The 19,463-nt window shown below is 50.7% G+C and overlaps 1 protein-coding gene across 4 annotated transcripts in view; it reads left to right on the top strand.

Moving 5' to 3' along the window:
- The window catches only part of TNNI3K (TNNI3 interacting kinase), a 284,880-nt gene extending 269,573 nt beyond the window's left edge, over positions 1-15,307 (top strand). For 3 of the 4 annotated variants that reach the window (XM_049111790.1, XM_025417974.3, XM_049111789.1), the window contains 2 exons: positions 11,291-11,370; positions 14,750-15,307. In XM_049111790.1, the coding sequence (XP_048967747.1) occupies positions 11,291-11,370; positions 14,750-14,826 (157 nt within the window). In that variant the 3' untranslated portion in view covers positions 14,827-15,307. Of the gene's footprint in view, positions 1-11,290; positions 11,371-12,540; positions 13,452-14,749 lie in introns of those variants that run through there. The other variant, XM_049111786.1, reaches the window with a different exon arrangement.
- The last annotated feature ends 4,156 nt before the right edge of the window (positions 15,308-19,463 follow it).

The following is a 19,463-nucleotide window of genomic DNA, read 5'->3' as shown; positions in this document are numbered from 1 at the left end:
AGGCGGGCGAGAGTGCTACCAGGTGGAGGCCGAAGCCCCGAAGCTTTATCAGCCGGAACCGGGCGCTAGAACGTTGTCCTGCAGGTGCAGGACATCCCCGAGGGATTCGGAGCAGAGACGTCATCAGAGATGATCTGATTAACAGTTTGAACAGTTCGTCCTGGTTACTCCCCGTCCCTTCCCTTTTCCTTCTAAATGGCTTGGTCCGAAAGCCATCAGATAGGGCTGAGCAAGGCTGGGCGCTCCCCGGACTGGAACAGGATGTCTGGGTCCGAGCAGGGCGCCGAGAGTGCCCACGCGGCCGGCACGGGGGGCAGCGCCAGGCCCGCAGTGTCCGAGCTGGGCCAGGACGAAGGAAGGTGTGCGGCGCGCAGCCGAGATTCTGGAGCCCGGGCACGGGAGGAAGGCACCCACGTGGGAGACCCGGCACGAGGTCAGCGTCCAAGCCTGGCAGGGAGGGCATCGGTGAGAGGGGAAGCAGGGCCCCCCATGGTAGTGTCGGAGCCCTTGCCGGCGGGGGAGGTGTTCCTGTGGGGAGGCGGTGGTCCCTGAGGTTCCACGCGGGTTGAGAAGGCTACAGGGAGGGGCCTGGTGTGGGGAGGTTGAAGCATCAGGGTGGGGAGGAGGGTCCAAGCATAGCCAGGCGGCCTGTGCTGGTGCCTGGGACCCGCACGGGGTGGGGAGGCCATCAGGTTGGGCACAGCTCAGCGCCGGAGCCCAAGGTGGGTGAGGAGGCACCTGTTGGGGCAAACGGGTGGGCAGTAGCCTGGGGCGCTGAGTCGGAGCACGAGCGGGTGGGGACAGCAGGGGAGCCCACGTCGGGCACAGGAGGACGTCCACATCCGTGTCGAGGGACGGTTGTGTGACGGCACCCGGAGAGGGGCACGCTTGGGGGCACGGATCAAACGGGTAAATGTGCCAAGGACGACAGGGAGCAGGTTTCCCAGTGTCAGGGAAGGGCCGTGGAAAGGGAGACACGTAGAACGGACGCCGCGACGGGGGACTGGACTGGAGAGAGGGCACGGATTCGTGATGTGCGGGCGGAGGGGAGGTCTGAGCGTGCTCACGCGTGCACCTGTATACCTGCCCGCTCATCACCTTTGCCCGCTCCGCCAGAGGGCCGGCCGGGGCAGCGACACTTCCACAAGGAGCGCGCCGAGCGCCCCGATCTTGGTTTGCAAGCACTGTCCCCCCACCATTCCGGAGCAGGGCAGGGGTCAAGGCCGGGACAAGAAGCGAGCCAAAGCCTGGAACGTTTGGTGCCAGAAAGTAAAGAGATCCCCGAAGAGGAGCACGCAGCAGAGGGACAGCTTAAAGGGGCCCCTGCTTGCCAACCACCAGACGATTCCAGCTTCAAAATAATGACAGTAGCGTTCTAATCCGTTGAGTAAAATAGTAACTTGAAATCCATACGGATATAAATAAATGAAGATCTTGAGATTTGGTTGAAATATGGGGTATTTATACAGTCTCGCAGCAACTCCCCACAAAATACTTATTTATTACAAAAAGAGTAGTTCTGTGGTGGAGGGTCCCGCCAGACACCAGCTTGATCAAGTCATGAAAATGAGGAACGCAATTGCGGGGCAAATGAAAATGTGATGGGCTGCGACGAAGAGAACACAAAGTACAGAACGTGAATCTAGCCAGGGGTAAGCCTCGGGTAAAACCAAACCCAGGGGTATTCTGCAAAATTCCTGGCCTGTGCTCTTCAAAAATGTTCAGGGTCATAAAAAAAAAAAAAAAAAAAAAAAAAAAAAAACCCAAGTAAAGACCGAGAAACTGTTTGCAATGGAAGGAAATTAAAGAAACAGAACAACTAAATGCAACGTGTGCTTCGGAATCCAACGCTTTTGCTGTAAAGAACGTTATTGAGACAACGGGCAAAGCTGGAACAGAGTCTGGGAGTAGATGAAACCAAATGATTATATCTCAGGCTCTAGAGGAGAAGGTCTTTATTTTAGGATTCTGCTAAGATACAGGTCTGCATTTCTGTTTACCCCAAAGGGTAGCGTCCACGTCCATCACACTCGTATCTGGGTTCCTAGCACTTAGCACGGCACCTGGCGTCCTGCTTGATAATCAACCAGGGAGAAAAAAAAACAGGGAGAGAAGGAGAGAGACCGGATCAGAGGTGTAAGTTTGGAATCTTCCCTAGAACTAGCTCAGTTAAGGAAAACAGCTGATTCGTGTGCTCTCCGGCCTGCGTTTGAATTACAGCCGCGTGATCCTGGACAAGACCCAGACTCCTTTTCCACACGCGTAACACGGGTTGTTAGACGGAGCGAACGTAATGAGATCTGGAAGGTCTCTAGCAGAGTCCCTGACGCTTAGCAGGTATGCAACAAGTTTTTGATTCCCTTTTCTCCTTAAAAAAAAAAAAAGAGAGAGAGAGAGAGAGAGAGAGAAATAAAAATGATCAAAGACTAGACGTTTCGACCTCCAGGGTAGCTCCTGGCTTCACTACACAACCTTGGTATATGAACTTGGGTAAGTCGTTTCACTTCACGAGGCCTCGACCTCCTTCTCGGTAAAATGGGAGCTTGAGTAAATGGAGGAGTCGGGGCTGAGCTTTATGACCGTCATGTTCCCAAGATCTCCTAGTTCTAAAATTTGAAATTTTCCCTTTTTTCAGGGGGGATGATAGTAAGTGCAAAAATTGTAGGATAAGAAAGGTTTTGGGCTGTATTTAAAGGACGTTCCTGAGTTTTAGCAGTCGAGGCGTGCAAAGTGCACCTCCTACCGGATTGCACAATTCCTCACTTACGCCTGCTTGAAGTACAGGTAACCTGAGAGGTGGTGGTATTGTTAGGTTACTGTGGAGGACATTAAAAATGCATGAGCCATCAAGGAACTAGCAGGCACTTTCAATTCTTGCTGCATTTTTCCTTATTCATAACTCTTTTCCTAATTGCTTTTTCTCTTAAAAATGGGGGAGCCCGAGACCTTGGATATCTGCCTAATGGCTCCAGAGGAGCCGTGACCCATTGCCAAGTCTTCCGGGCCTTTTATAGCCCGGGGACATTTGCCATTGAAAGAAAGCAGATGGGTTTGATGTTCCTGAAAGAGATGTTTTGCTCTGACCTCTGGCCCCACTAGATATTTCGGCCATTGCCCATTCACTGTAATGGGAGCAATAAATTTGTTTTAATTTAGGATGTTATCAAGTAGGGAATATCGACAGAGACAAAATAATGTTCTGAAAACAGCCAGGATGAAATCATGAATAAATAAATATGTTGAACTTCGCTGATAAATTAACAAATGCTAATTCCTAAGAGTCCGACTGGACTGTTTCAAAGTTAGGCCAAAGGTGATCCCGTTTCCACTAGAAACGTCATCTTTCTCTCTCGGCCAGAGAAAAGGTGGGCTACCCAGACGCTGCGAAGCATAGAAAGGCCTTTATCCCTGGTGACAGATCTGTTTTAAACAGATCTATTTGTTTCCAGCTAAATGCCAAAAGGAACAGCCCGCTGACTCCAGTAGCCTTTTCTATGGCAAAGCATTTATTTTCCTCGTGTAAACACCTTTATTAGGGATCAAGCAGGCTGTTTCTCTACCTTTTCTTGGTCTTAGTCCCCTAGATTAGTGTCAGAGGACTTAGGTTCTGGTTCGATGTTACCTGTCTGTGTTGCACTTTGAGTGAAAGAAATGGCTTTTAACTCGGATAGGTTCCCCTTGAGGAAGGGGATGAAGGTGCATAGGCCATTGATCCCCCTGCTAATATTCTTTCACAAGTAACATCGTTATGACAGACGGCAAAAAAGAAAGAAAGAAAAGAAAAAGAAAGAAATCCTAACAAACCACAAAGCATCTTTGCGAAGCTGTGAGGCCTCGGGATGGTGTTGCCTTTGCAAAGTCCAGGTGGCTAAGCCTTCTAGGTTACCAGTAGCCCGAGGGCACCTTTAGCTGCGTAAAAGCTAATTGGACCAACTCGAATGGAAGAAGGTCTCTAACCACACCAGTAACCTAGTGGTCTTCTGTGCAACGTGTAGGAAGATGAATCCGTGCGGGCAGCTTAGAGAGCTGCGGCCGTCGGAAGCACCTGGCTTAGGACGCTGAGCACGTTCCGTCTCAGGTTTGGCCATCGCCGCCCGGGACGGGCAAGCCCTTGGGGGAGAGGAGAAGGTAAGAATTGTCTAGAAGCTCTCACAAAGCCAGGTGGGACAAAGCTGGTCCCGCTCTCTGCACGACGGTGAAGGGCGTTTCTCCACGAGGAACGTCGCGACCGTCTTCACCGTCTTCACAGGCAGGGAACCCCGCCTGGAGCTCGCGGCCACGTCGGGGGAGACCAGTGGCTGGCCACGCGCTGCTCTTGAGGGCCGCGAGCCTGGGCAGAGGGAGCAGGGACTGCGGGGCCCCGGGCCGCCGTCGGGCCTGCTTCCCCGAGCCCCGGAGCCCACGCGGGTCACTTCTCTGGGAGGCCAGATCCGGGCCTCCCCCAGCACCTGCGGGCGGGCCTCAGAGGAAGTGTGCGGCGACAGAGGCCTCCACGGGCACGAGCAACCCGCCTCCCGTCATCGTGGGCCAGCCCCATGGCCGGGGTCTCTCTGATTCTGTCTGGTCACTGGCCAGAACGCTCCAGATGCAAGGCCCCGGTGCTGCAAGCCCACCTGGGAGGGGTGGGGGTTCATGGTCTCCGCGGGACCGGGCGCCCACCCGCTGCCTTCTTTGGGCCGAAATCCAGTCAGAAGCATTTGCGGCGCCAGCGGGCGTCCCGGGAAGGCACGAAGGCCCACAGCCGAGGCCCGGACTCGGGGCTGCAACCCCAGCAGGCCCGACGGCTGCAGGCCGGGCCCCGGCGGCGCTGAGGCTCCCCCGGGCCCGTGTGAACCCGTCCCGGGGCCTGGAGACACGGCACCGGCCTCCCCTGCAGCCCCTTTGGACAGGACTAGTCCTGCTCGGCCTGGGCCTTGCTTGACGGTGTCCCTGCCTGGATTACGAGCTGACTGAGTGTTGGGTTTTTTGTTTTTAAGATTTTATTTATTTTTTCATGAGAGACACAGAGAGAGAGAGAGGCAGAGGCACAGGCAGAGGGAGAAGCAGGCTCCTCGCAGGGAGCCCGACGGGGGACTCGATCCCGGGACTCCAGGACCAGGCCCTGGGCTGAAGGCGGGCGCTAAACCGCTGAGCCACCCGGGCCGCCCGACTGCGTGTTTTCCAGAGAGTTCTTTCTCTACCCCTCAGGCACTGCGACAGGAATGTTCTACAAATTTATCTTCTATCAAGACTCCCGTGAAGCGGCCTCGGACTCCCGGGCACCGGCCTTGCACGGCCTGTCACGCCAGGCCTTGAGCCATGGGCTCACGTGGCAGGCCCTCGGCCCTGGCCCTGGCCCAACGGCCGACACCACAGAGAAGGAAGGTAGAGTCGGCCGCCTCGACGAGAAATGTCACCTCCCCCGCCTCGCCCACACATGAAAACCAGCTTCACAGACCCGGGAACACTCCCCAGAGCACCACCGAGCGTGGGGCATGGAGGGAGCTGGAATGTCCCGTCGCTCGGGTCCCCCTACCCCAGGCCTGAGGCCCTCCAGCCATACCTTGCAAACCTCCAGGGATGGGATGGGACAGTACCGCCTTCTGGAACAGTCCAGCCTATTTTAGGACAATTCTAGCTTCATTTTCTTCTAACCGTTCCCCGTATCTAAGGCTCGGCTCCCCTCTTTGAAGAATGTCACCTACCTGAAGTCTATGTCAGTTCTTCTCTGGTTCAGCCAGTGACAATTCAATCTAACCACCTGTCATTTGACACGAATCTCCTCTTGTTTCTTACGAGCAATCAGGAGAAACTCTGTCCAGGATCTGCGGGAATCCGGGCGTGTGTTCCCCCTGTGGATTTCCCATTTAAATTTATCTTCAACACGAAGAAATAAAGCAAACCTAACATATTTTAAATTATATTTTTATTTATTCACGAGACACAGAGAGAGAGAGAGAGAGAGAGAGGCAGAGACACAGCAGAGGAAGAAGCAGGCTCCATGCAGGGAGCCCGACGTGGGACTCGATCCCGGGACCCCGGGGTCATGACCTGAGCCCAAGGCAGACGCTCAACCGCTGAGCCACCCGGGGCGCCGAACATTTTTTTTTTTCTTATTGAACCCATGGTAGCTTCTAGTAATCTGTTCATTTGGTCTCTCTCTCTCTCTTTTTTTTTTTTTTTTTTTTTGAGTGTACAGAAAACTCTGTTTTAATATTCCTTTCTGGAGCTGTGCCTAGAATGTACATGAACCCCCTAATTCAGTGTATAGACAGCCTTACTCCTGCTCTGAAGAACATTTGGGCGTATTCTATGATCTAGCACTTTCCCCACTTGTCATAGCTATTCTGTAATCCTACATACATATTGATGTACTTCTCTTTGGATGATACTTTTTTGCTTAACGCGCTTGTCATGGACACCGTTTTCTCTGCATTCCTTTCAGCCAACATAGCCTCCTGGTTTAGAACATTCTTGCCTTTGCTGAGGGTGTGGAAGTCCACTCACCGACCAGGTGACTGTTAACATGCTAACTGGTGCGACAAACCACGGTCTGGATGGCAGGCACACCCAAAAATGCAGATTATATACTTTGGAGTTGAGTATGGACTGACCTAAGTAGCCAACCATCTGCTAGGTAGTCTATACGCAGAGAGCTTGGTTTGAAAAGCAGAAAATAGGGGAATCCCTGGGTGGCTCAGCGGTTTAGCCCCTGCCTTGGGCCCAGGGCCTGATCCTGGAGACCTGGGATTGAGTCCCACGTCAGGCTCCCTGCATGGAGCCTGCTTCTCCCTCTGCCTGGGTCTCTGCCTCTCTCTTTCTCTGTGTCTTTCATGAATAAATAGATAAAATCTTAAAAAAAAAAGAAAAGAAAAGAAAAGCAGAAAATATGCTTCTAGTTCTGCTCTTGATTTTGGATAAATCATTCACCCCCCAGGGCACCTCCGTAAGAGACAATGGCTGATGATTACGTCTGTCTTTATATTTACGCCACGGAGCTAATTTGAACTAGGTAGTCTAAAATGACTGAAGCCCTCTTTTAGTACGAAAATATAATGTATCGCTATGATGGGGCCGTGTGTAAAAGCGAACATAAAGAGCCTGTCATCCTCTGTAAAGGAGAAAATGTCATTACATCCTCATTAAACAAATACATGATATTACCCGTACAATATCCGATAGCATTCGTATATGTGCCTATATATAATATGCAACACCCTTTTAGCAAAAAGAAGGCCTCCTCGTTGACTAGTAATACCGAAACACTGCAAAACTGAGTGCTTTTCTTACCTGCCATTAGTTCACATTTACTTTCATTGAATTCGTGGGGCGGCGGCATCACTGGAAATGCTTATCTTCACCGACCGCAACTTCAGCAAACGGAGGCCCTGCGGGTGTGTCTCCTGAACTCTGGGCTCCTGTGAAACTCCCGCTGAAGTCTGGACGCACATGGGTTGAGGACAACTAGTCCCATTGATCAGGGTCTGGTTTCTTCTGCTTTGTCTGCCCGGGGTGCGCTTAGCTTCCATCTGTCTGTCATCCTAGAACAGTGTCCGCAGCCGGCCCATGCGGGCTCTCTTGGGCAGGGAGGTTAAGGCCCCTGGCATGAATTGCATTCAGCAACTGAATAAATAAGACAGCTTGGAGACGGGCTTTTATTCATAGGAAACCAGATAGCCTTTTTGATGATAAAATATTTATTCCCTATAGTCTTGTTGCCAAGACTACTGTGTATAGCACATTTCCTAAAAAGCGAGAATGCTAAAGAGGTCTTAGTAGGTAAATTTTAGGGTATTGGAAGGGTAACTTTTATTCTAAAAAAATAACTCGAATGGCATTCTGTTGCCCAGAACTGAGTGTGGTTTGACGCTTATTGGTGGTTGAGATAATACCATGCCCCGTGTTAAGTCAATATTTTTACTTCTTTTGAATCCTTGCTTTCCTCTAAGACACAACTTCACTTTATTCCTTAAGAAAGTGAGGCCAGAGGCACCTGAGTGGCTCAGTCAGTTATGCATCTGCCCTCTGCTCAGGTCATGATCCTGGGGTCCTGGGATGGAGCCCCACCTCGGGCTCCCTGCTCAGCAGAGAGCCTGCTTCTCCATCTCCCTCTGCTGCTCCCCCTGCTTGTGCTCTCTCTCTGTGTCAAATAAATAAAATCTTAAAGAAAAAAAAGGGGGGAGGCCAAACATGCAGTCATTTTAAGGCAGCTAAATAAGTTAGGCAGTGTGGATTTATATTAGAATTAGGAAAAAATCTGGGGATCCCTGGGTGGCTCAGTGGTTTAATGTCTGCCTTTGGCCCAGGACGTGATCCTGGAGACCCGGGATCGAGTCCCACATCAGGCTCCCTGCAGGGAGCCTGCTTCCCCTCTCTCTGTGGCTCTGCCTCTTTCTCTCTCTCTCTCTCTCTCTCTTTGTGTCTCTCATGAATAAATAAATAAAATATTTTAAAAAAAGAATTAAGGAAAATCTAACTTCTCCAAATGAACTTTTTGTAATAACTTTATTTTACACACTTTAATTGTTTTAACTATTTACAAAGTACAGGCTAAGCCCAAAGATGTCAGACAGGGTTTCTGACCTCCAGGAATATTCTGTTTAGTGTGGTTTACTAGTAAACAGAGACAGATCATACTACACCAAAGCAGACTCCGACAAACACTGTATTAGAAGTACGGAGTACTAGGGGGTATGAAATTCTGAGTGCAGTTTCCAAGAAGACTCTGAGGAAATATTGCCTTTGAGTTGGACCTTGATGCATAATGAAAGTAGGTAAGATTTACTGAGGGCTAACACTTTTCAAAGTATTTTAAACTTAGTAAATTCTTTAGTTCCCCTGATTCACCTTATAAGCCAAGTTTGGTTATAATTCCTATTTTACAGTTGCATAAACAGAGGCAAAGAACAGTTAATTAATTTAGGCCCGGGGCCATCGCTAGTAAGTAATAGACTCAGGATTCAAATTCAAGGACTCTGGCACCAGAATGTTCCTTCGTATTGCTTCCCCTCAGGGATAAAGATGTCCCCGAGTGGATTCAAGTAGTGAGAGCAGCTCAGTCACAACTACGGAGGAAGGAAAATTCAAGATATTTTGGAAAATCCAAAGTCTATTAGTGCGGCTTGAACTTGGAGGGAAACGATGCTGAGGAATTGTAGAACATAAGATACACACAGAACACAAGTAGGTGTGGACCGCAGAGAGTTTGGACCCTTGGCCTAAGGAACTGCAGTGGGGAACAGGGGAGTGTCCTGGCAGGATTTTTGTCACCAGAAGACCTTGTGGAGGGGAGAATTGAGTGACTTAAGAGATAGACATTTTTTAAGGACCTGTTAATTAATTAAATTGTTCAAACTATATATATATATATATTTTTTTTTTTTGAGCTTCTCCTATGTACCAGGCACCAGTGTTGAGTATATAGCAGGGAATAAAGGAGATAAGATAGACAAGGTTTCCAACCTCATTGCATGAAGGCATATGTAAGTAAATAGATAAGCAAGGTGATTTTATGTAATTCTTTTTTTTTTTTTTAATTTTATGTAGTTCTAAAAGAAGTACATTGTTGTGATGAGCTACACAGTGATAAAAGCCAAGGAATGGTGGTGAGGGAAGGCCTCTCTGAGGAAGTGATGTTATAAGCGAGGTCTGAATGCGGGGAGATCCAGGCTTGGGTGAAGGCAGGGCCAAGGCCTCAGAGAAACGGGATTCAATTTTATTAAAAAGTTTAGTCCAAGCCGAGTTAACAAATGCAAAAATCTCTGGATTAGGAAAGAGCTCGGAAGGCTCAAGGGACAGAAGGAAGTGCTTAGCAGAAGATGGGGACAGGGTACGAGTTGAGGTTGAGGTAGTCGGGCCCAGGGCCTTGGAGGTGAGGGTAGAGCATTAGAGTACGTTTTACTCTCGGTGAACTGGGAGGCCATTGGGGAGGTTTTAAGTAGGCAAATGGCTAAATCGGCTTTCTACTGTGAAAAGATCTCTCTGGGTAATAGATGGAGAATGGATTATAAGGGGAAGGGGGGAAAGCAGGACGATGGATGAGGAGGCAAGTCGCAGAGCCCCCAACAAGAAAGAGATGATATGGCCTAGATCTTGAAACTCAAGAGGGGGTGAACTGATTAGGGTTACGTTTTGGAGGCAGAGCTAAAGAGATTTGAATTGAGAGAACCAGACACCAAGGGTGACTCTAAAACTGTTGGCCGCAGTGACTAAATGCTGTGGTTCTGGCTGGCGACTGGGATGGAGAGCACTGGCTTGGGACGGGGGAGGTAAGAGTTCTGCTGTGCGCACAGTGAGGCCGGTACCAGGGGTGACTAGGGCAGCCTCCTGGAGGATGCTCAGGTGCGGGTGAGAGACGGGGACATCAGAGAGGCCACACTTACATAATTAACTGACAGATGTGATTCAATATTAGGGTGAGGGTTAAGGTGGCTTCCGGTTTTGAGCCTGAAGAAGTAAAAAAGGAAGCAACCCCACTAACCAGGGTGGTAAAAGACTAGGAGAAGTTGGAAGAAGAGCAGGATTCATGAGGGTCGGGAACCAGGAAGGACTTCCCACTTGAACAGTGGATAAGCACACAGGGTTTGGAACCTGAAAGCCTTGGGTCTGAACCATAGATGAGCCAACCACCTATGGTTGCATATGGTTTATGCAACTATAAACCTGTGTGACAAGTTACACAGGTTTGCTCCAGCCTCAGTTTTCTTACCTGTAAAATGACAGACATGATTTGGTAATAGTAACGATTAAGCAAGGTGAGAGAGGGCAATGCTTGATACGTAGGGATCACGCAGTAGATACTCTCATCACCATCTCTTACATGTACCATCATAATAGCAGCAGTGTAATATTAACGATATCTCTCGGCGTGTGGTTGCTCGGTAGTGATTATTACCGAGATAATAGCGTTCTGGATGTGTCAGTTCCTTTTAAGTAGGGCCTACAATGGTATTAACTCGGGTTTTCGATTCAACGCTCCTTTTTGGTACATTTAATCATCATCAAAACAAACTGGAGATTATTGATGTGCTTTACCCATTTTAGGGATGAATAAACTGAGGCTGAGAAAGGGGGCCAGGACTTTTGGAGCCTACCTGGAAGAGCCAGGACTCACACCTGGATCGGACTTACTCCAACTAATTGGGAGCTCTTTCCCAACTAGTCGCTTGTAGCATAAAAACACCTTTGTATCACTTTGTCAGTTTTCTGGGACCTCTGCTGAGTGAATGGATTGTGTTTTATAAAAATGTGATTAGCAAACCGCCACTGTGCTTTTCCTAGTGTGAAATCATGTGTGTCGTGGATTTTGCAGCGCCGGGCCGTGTTCCTCTCAAGGCCTGTCTTTGGAGGAGATGAAGAGAGGTCTCCAGTCCTCGCCCGTTGACAAATACGGTGAGTATACGGATTCTTCAGATTGATTAAGGGAACTGCCCCTAGGAGGCTGACATGATTTATCTGATAACAAGGCAGAAAAGGTTTTGTTTCATATGATAACTAGAAACGACAGGTGCTTAAAAACTACTATATTATAAAAGTTCAACCTTCGATCTTAAGTCTCACAAAACTCTGCATTTACCATTGAGTTTAATAACGTGTGTGCCTAAGGCTGTGCTCGTACAAGCGTAGCAGAGTGTGTGCACACGTGGAAAAAGGTACAACTCTCCTTCATGCAAACAATCGGCTGCACCTTGTGATGCTCCGAACCCCCTGTCGCCACCTTGCTTGAGTTCATCACAGGTACGTGGGGAGGAGAGAAACAGGAGATGAGTTTCTGCAATGACATCACCTGCTGGGGAGGGGGGGCTCTTCCCCTTTAGCCAGCACCCAAGGGTAAAACGTAAACCCAGCCACCCCCTCAACAAGCTGCAGCAGAGGTGAAGGTACCCTGGATGGTGTCCGTTTTGCACAGAATTACTTTAAAAGGAATTAAGAAAGCTCTTGGAAAGAGTTGACACAGGTCTATGCAGGCCCCTGGAAGCCAGAGGATGGGTAATCGCCCTTAGCACCAGCTGCCATATTAATGTGCTCGGCCTATAATGTCCTTTTTCCAACCTCTAAGCCTGAGAGGCTCTATATTTAATTGGAATTTTAGCACAATGGGCTCATTTATTCATGAGAACTTGCCTTGACAATATGGAGAACTGAAAAAAGAAAAATGTATGTCAGTTGAAGAGATCAGATTTATTACAAGAACCGGGGTTTGGGGAAGAATAAATTGGATGATGGGTTTCCAGGTCTCTGATTCAGCTGGCAATAGACCCTGCAAGCCCTCCGCTTCGGGATCCCCACCAATGCCCCTCATTTTGCCGAGTGTTATTACCTAAGGCATTCGAGAGCCTTCAAGAAATGAAGAAAAAAAAATTGTTCTGGCTAAATGCAGGCAAACTACTTGGGGGGCATTAAAGAAGGGAAACTTTGTGCTCTGACTCCCAGGACGTGTCTAGAATGCAGTCGAGTGCCTTTCATCAGCAGCTTAACAACATAATCTATGGCCAGTCCCGCAGCCCGGGCGGGGGGACATGTGCTCTGGGTGTCACAGCATCACATTTTGTTTTTTTATAGAGACAATACCGTTTTTCCAGACCTTTGCAGATGATGCGACCACATAGCCACGATATACAGGGCATCCTTTGAAACACGTGCTTTGACCAAACGTCTTTCCTTTCATGGTGGACGGAGCATTGCAAGATGAAGCATTTCGTTGTCGATCTTGTTTCTTGGAGGACTAAGACCCGGAGCAGAACTCCTCAAGAGGGAGGAGACGGGAGTGATGCAGTGAAGCTGGGGTTCCCTCCGCGTGTACCCCTGGGTCCCAGGGGTGGAAGAGAACACTCGGGTGTTAGGATGCAGGGCGGGCCCCACAGGCAAAGGAGATACAGCTCCATCTCCCCCTAGGAACGTCCCAGGGGTCAAGACAGAACTTTCCATTGCTCTCCATTTTCATGGCATTAGCCAACTGGGGCAAAACAGCTCCTTGGGGAACTGTCCCCCCGCCCCAGAGCAGGGCTAGAGGAGGGAGATGGAACTACATACACCCCAACTTTCTCTCTACCGCAGGCCTCTCACCCTCAAGTAACAAGGCAGGCGCCCACGGCTCAGGCTTTTCCGGAAGCCTGTGGTCCAATTTCTCTTGGGTCCCTCCTAAGTGGGGGGGGGGGGGGGCCACACAGGTGCCGGCCCTTCTGGCAATGACGCGCCAATAAAATCATCAGCCCCCCATGGGCCAGCCGCGGAAGACAGCCACCCATGCCGGGGAACAAGGCCTCCCCGTGGGGACCCCAGATGCCCCGGGGACAGGCAGAGGGGCGCCGGGGCCCTGCACTGCCTGCTGCCCTAGCAGGTGGATGAGGAGCCTAAGCACGGCGCCGAACACCTGAGACCTGAGACCAGGTGCGGGGTCAGGCTGCAGGCCATGAAACGCTGGGCCTGACCCCTCAGACTTCCATGGAAGCCCCCCAAAATTGGGATTCCGGGCTGTGTATCCTGCTGCCCCTCGACTCCCCCCCCACCCCCCCCGCCGCAGAACCTGCTCCTATGCTACCTGGGCCCGCCTCCCCTCCCCTCGGCTCCCCCCACACCATGGCACCTGCTCCCATGTGACCTGGGCCCACCTCCCCTCCTTCCTCCCCTCCCCTTGGCCCCCTCCATTCCCCCTCCCCCGTGGCACCTGCTCCTATGTGCCCTGGGCCCACCTCCCCTCCCCTCGGGTCGCCCCCCCGTAGCACCTACTCCTATGTGACCTTGGCCCCCCTCCCCTCCCCTCGGCTCTCCCCCTCAGCTGCCCCCCGCCGTGGCACCTGCTCCCATGTGACCTGGGGCCACCTCCCCTCCCCTCACCCCCCGCCTCCCTGTGGCACCTGCTCCTATGTGCTCTGGGCCTGCCTCCCCTCCCCTCGCCCCACCCTGTGGCACCTTGGCACCTGCTCCCATGTGACCTGGGCCTGCCTCCCCTCCCCTTGGCTCCCCCCTCGGCTCCCCCTCTGTGGCATCTGCTCCCATGTGACCTGGGCCCGCCTCCCTCCCCTCGCTCTGAAAACGCAGCCAGCCATCAGAGGAACGAACGGGTGCCGCCCGGCCCGCGGTCTCTAGGACAGCGGCCTGGGCCTGGGCCTGGGCCTCGGGCTGCCTTCTTGGGCTCAGCCGGGGCCTTGGCTTCAATGAGCATCGAATCCCGCTGGTATCGAGGCCAAGCATGGGGGTGCACTCAAGACCCGGGTGCTCAGGGAGCAAAAACAAAACAAGACCTCACCAGAGGCCACCTGCCATAGAGAGCGGCTCTTTCCTTGTCCTTGACGCCAGCCCCCCTTCTCCGCTTCACCCCGGCGGTGTCACGCACCCTAGGGATGGTCTGCCGCACGTTCCCAACCTTCTGGATCAGGGATCCTTTTTGCAGATGAAGACACTGAGGCCTAGAAAGGTTAAGTGGACACAAACCACAGAACCAGTAAGCAGAGGAGCCAGGGTTTAAACCCAGACTTGCCTGACAGGGAAGCCCATGGTTCTCGCCACCGCGACCCACCAGCTTCTCGAACCGTCCCCTGCTATGGCCCACTGGGGTGCACATCACACCCCCGCCCTCCGCGGTCCTCTGGTCTCAGCTCTCTGGTTTGCATGTTGCACTTTGCCTCCGTTCCACAGCTGCTGCCAGCAAGTCTTCCCAGAGTGTTCCGGGAGCCGGGAGAAGCTCTGTGGGGCGCTGGGGGAGGGGGGGCAGAGAAGGGCAGGATGGACACGGGCCGGTAGGTGACAGCAGGCGTCTACTCTGATGCAGGCTACGTGTCCGACCCCATGAGCCCGATGCAGCTTCATTCCTGCCGGAGTAGAGGCCGCTGCAAGGACAGCGGCTGACCGCGTGCGGCGAGGACCTACGGCCGGCTCTCCAGGACCTACGGCCGGCTCTCCAGGACCTACGGCCGGCTCTCCCTCCCAACCGGGCAGGCTCGCGTCCCATCATAATGTTTTACCCTCCAAGGTCTCCTCATTATTGTTCATTCTGGTCCTGTTTCATTCCCCACCGCAACTCGGGCTTTGGATTTGTGGCTACGGAACAACACGCAAGACCTGGAAGAACCAAGACCTGGAAGGTCCTTAAAGAATTGGTTTGGATTTTGTAACTGAAAGAACAAATCGGTATCGTTGCTTGCGGATGGGGCCCGAGTCCGTGGTGGGCGCTTGCCACGTTATTCTGTGGACTTGTGTTTGAGATCTGTGGGTTTGATGTGATTTTTTTTGGGGGGGGGGATATTATTCATTTTCCCATATTATGTCACCTCCAGCACCCAGCTCTGTGATTAAAGGTTCTTTGTTGGCCCACAAAAGGGATCCAGAAGCACCTGTCATTCCAACAAGCCGTCTTCTGCCTATACCTTCTTTATGACGTGTCGGTGATGACCTTCAGGTCAGGACGCTCCCAAAATGTTGGGCTCAGTCATTCAGCCTCCCCGTACATGACGCCGAGCGCCCTGCGCTCGTCGCTATTAGCACCAAGGTGTCATAAATGCCATCGGTTCACGTAAGGACATGGGCCCCAAGTGCAAACCCGCTGTGCGAACCAGAGTCTGGCGCAGGGCGTGGGGAGGCTGTCCGAGGCACCAGTGGCCTCCGAAAAATGAGCAATCTGGGGGAGCCTGGCTGGCTCAGTCAGCAAATCCCGTGACCCTTGATCTCAGGGCTGTGAGTTCAAGCCGCATGTTGGGGGGGGGGTAGCGTTTACCTACAGAGAGAATTGGGGCGGGGGCGGCGGGGGGGATCTGCTCTCCAGGCTCATTCCAACCAGGAAGACAGGATTACTTCCACCAAAAAAAGTTTTGCCATTGAAATGCAGACTTGGGGAAAAAAAAAAAAAAAAAAAAAGGCAGGAAACCACGAAAAATCAGTCTGATAATTACTACTTTTCACCTCCTTAAGAGAAAAAAATTAGTAAAGGAAGATGGGGTATGGGGTAGCCCGTAAGTCAGAGTTTCTAGATCTCAGCACTGCCGATGTGCTGGGGGTGGTGACCATCTTCGTGGGCGCCGTCCTGGGCTCGGGGATGTTTACAGCTTCTTGGCTTCTGCGCCCACATGCCAGTCACAGCCCCCCTGGAAAGTCTCCAGACATTTCTAAATGTGCCCACGGGCGGGGGGATGGGGGGACAAAACTGCCCCCAGCTCGAGAACCACTGCTCTAAACCCTGAGAGGACAACTGAGGACTTGGAGAGCAATGATGGAATATTGAACCCGGCGTGGACAGGACTTAGGCAAATCTGCTTTCTCGTCCTGAGTGATACGGGCTCGTATGCAAGGGCAAGGGAATGGGCAAGTGCTGATTGCTCCATTCAGGCCTCTGGTGAGCTCCCCCCGCGACCCCCATCCTCCCTTCTCCCCTCTACTGATTAGAAATTAGGTTTCGTGAGGGCAATTTCTATCAGGACAAACAGCCTCACCTCTAAAACGCTTCAAAAAAATAAAAAGAAAAATAAATAAAAAATAAAATAAATAAAATAAAACGCTTCCGAGCCTTTTCTTAGGACCTGTGGTTCCAAAGTCGAAGGTCCTCTGAGCAGCAGGGGGTAGCCCAGTGCCAGCCCAGCAGACCCAACACATGACACACCTCCACTTAGCTTCACTCTTCTTCTCCCCCGGCCTCTCGCTTCCCCACCTCATTATTCTGGCGTCATAGGTGCTCTTTCCCACCTAGCAGGTTGCCAAGGGTCCTTCTAAGAAGCAGAAACAAGGAGCCTGCAGTGGTCGTGCAGGTATAAAGCCTTCTGGCAAGGGGCTGGCCAAAGAGCACCTGTCTCTAGGGCTCTCTCCCTCTCTCTAGGCCTCTGCTGGGGCTGCTTGAGGGAATGAGCCAGCACCCAGCCTGGGGTTCTTCAGGCCTTAATCCTTTTATGAGTTGAAAGGAATACCTTAGAAAGTTAAAAAAATAAAAATAAGTGAATATCTACTTCTAACTAAAAGATTCATGGTAGGTAGGCGTGATGCCGATTGCATGTATGATCAGGCCCGGGCTGGGGTAAAGCGGGCATCCTCCCAGTTTCCCGTGGACCGGAGATCATATCTGGAGGAAGGACAGTTTCCTTTTGAAACACTCCTCGAGAGGGGGATTTTCTAGAAAAAATACGTGAGGCTCCCTCTCTTTGTTTCCTTTAATTAACGACCTTCGCTCTCCACCATGTATCTCCTTAGGTTACCGCTTCCCTCTGGCTCTCGTCTTGTCGAGGATCTGCAAATAATGAGACTAATGTGTCTTGATTCCTGAGAAGGGGAACCTTTTCACAGATGCCAACCTGTAGCTCACAAATCCTTGGCGTTACTGCACCTCTAATGGGGCCTAAGGATCATCTTAGAGTTTGTCTTGAGATCAGGAGGTTTTCGTGTGCGCGCCTGTGTGTCTTTTCTCCTTGCTGAAAAATGTCTCGCTAATTGCTTTCTTTTTCTGCTGGTAAAAACGAACTTCTGTGATCATGTTTTTGCATGCTTAGCACATTACATTTTTTTTCTATGCGCGTGCAGCACTGAGCTCACTTTGAAGATGTTCAATTAGCTATAATTGTAAGCCAAATTACAGCAGCACCAGGAGAGAGTTATTCCAACAGAGTGATTATTTGGGTTAAATTATTTCCAAAGCTGACATTTCCCTGGGAAAGAGGAAAAAAATGGGTGCTGGCGGTAGGAGAAAAGGCTAGTGCTAGATAATCCATCTGAAATGAAAGCCTTGACTTCTTTCTTTCCCTCTCTTCGTCCCTAATTTTCCTTCCTTCCTTCCATCCCTCCTTTCCTCCTTCCTTCCTTCCTTCCTTCCTTCCTTCCTTCCTTCCTTCCTTCCTTCCTTCCTTCCTTCCTCCTTTCCTTCCTCTCTTCCTTCCTTCTTGCCCTAAAACAGTGACCACTGACTTTGGAGTCACTCAGACCTCCTACAGGAACTGCGTGACCTTGGGCAAGTCACTTAACCTACCTGAGCTCCAGGTTATTTTCTGTAAGATGGTAGTAATAGCATTTCTCTTGTAGCGTTACTCTAAGAATTACAAATCCTATAAAGTTCATTGTAGAGTTCCTGGCACACAATAGCTGGTATTGTTGTAAATGTTGTTGTTGTTTTTTTCTTTTTTTTTTTTTAATGAGAAAGGTATGCCACTTTTTTTAAAAAAGATTTTATTTATTTATTCTTGAGAGACACACACACACACACAGAGAGAGAGAGAAAGAGGTAGAGACCCAGGCAGAGGGAGAAGCAGGCTCCATGCAGGGAGCCTGACGTGGGACTCGATCCCGGGTCTCCAGGATCAGGCCCTGGGCTGAAGGTGGCGCTAAACCACTGAGCCACCGGGCTGCCCAAATGTTGTTCTTGATCATTACTGTTATATCGCCAAGCAGCCAAAGAGCTGTAGTACAACAGGGGGGCATAAGAAGGGTGGAGACGGTTTTCTCTCATGTGAAAATAACCATCAATGTCCCTAAAACCCCACCTTTGCAAACAGCCGTCGTCTGAGCTGATACTTCTAAGGCAGAGTGAGCCGAGATCCAGCGCCCTTAGGCTTGTCTTCCTTGGTGATGACTTACTTATACCCGAAATCAAATCAGAAGAGAAATCAAATCCTTCAAATCAAATACAAGAACCAAAAAGCATTTCCCCCCTACAGGAGGGATGCTAAGTAAAAATAGCAAGAAAACGTGTATCGAACACCCATTATGTGGCAGGAACTGTTTTAGGTGAATTTAAATGCAATTATGCCACTGAGTTCTCCAAATAATTCTGGAAAGGGAGAATTTTTTTTTCTTGCTTGCTCAAGTGGGTAATGAATCTGAGCGAGCATAGAATGGAACCAAGTTTCAAAGCTAGGTTTGCCTCGCACTAGTATCCACGATTTGTTCACTACCCAGTACCTGCCTCCGTTGTGTGGAGGAAAAGTAGCAAATGTCCACCAGCCAGGATCATGGTAAAAGCACACAAATCTGCAGTCCTGCAGTCCTGAAGAAAATTTGGGAATTAGCCCTGGGAAAGTTAGTTTCAGGGTGACTCATTATTGCAAAGTAAAACCAAAAATATAATCATCATCATTTTTTCCCTGTTTTAATTATGGAAAAGAAGGGGCTGGAATAATCTCAAGGCTCAAAAAAAAAAAAAAAAAAAACACACACATTGTTATTTTCTAGGCAGACGGAGCCAGAAATGATTGACAGGAGCAAGACTCTCCCCATGATAAGCAGGAACAAAAAAGTTAGGAGGGCAAAGCATGGCAATTAGGGAAGCCAAGGAGTTTCACATTTTCCTCTCCTCATTAGCACACTGGGCAGGGGAGGCAAGGAGAGCAAGCGGGCCCGTTGCCAGCAGGATCCGAATGCCTTCCTCCTTCCTAGTTGTGCATCCCGTGTGGTCACTCGAGCTTGCATCCTGGAGAGCTTCCCCTCCTCGGTTCCCTTCCATATTTCAAGACCCACCAGGGCAAAGAGGAGCCAGTGGACACTTGCAATCCCTTCCCCAGGATCCGTCGAACGCT

Source organism: Canis lupus, chromosome 6 (assembly GCF_003254725.2).
Source record: "Canis lupus dingo isolate Sandy chromosome 6, ASM325472v2, whole genome shotgun sequence".
Classification (NCBI taxonomy): Eukaryota; Metazoa; Chordata; class Mammalia; order Carnivora; family Canidae; genus Canis; species Canis lupus.
This window is presented reverse-complemented; position numbering and strand designations above follow the sequence as displayed.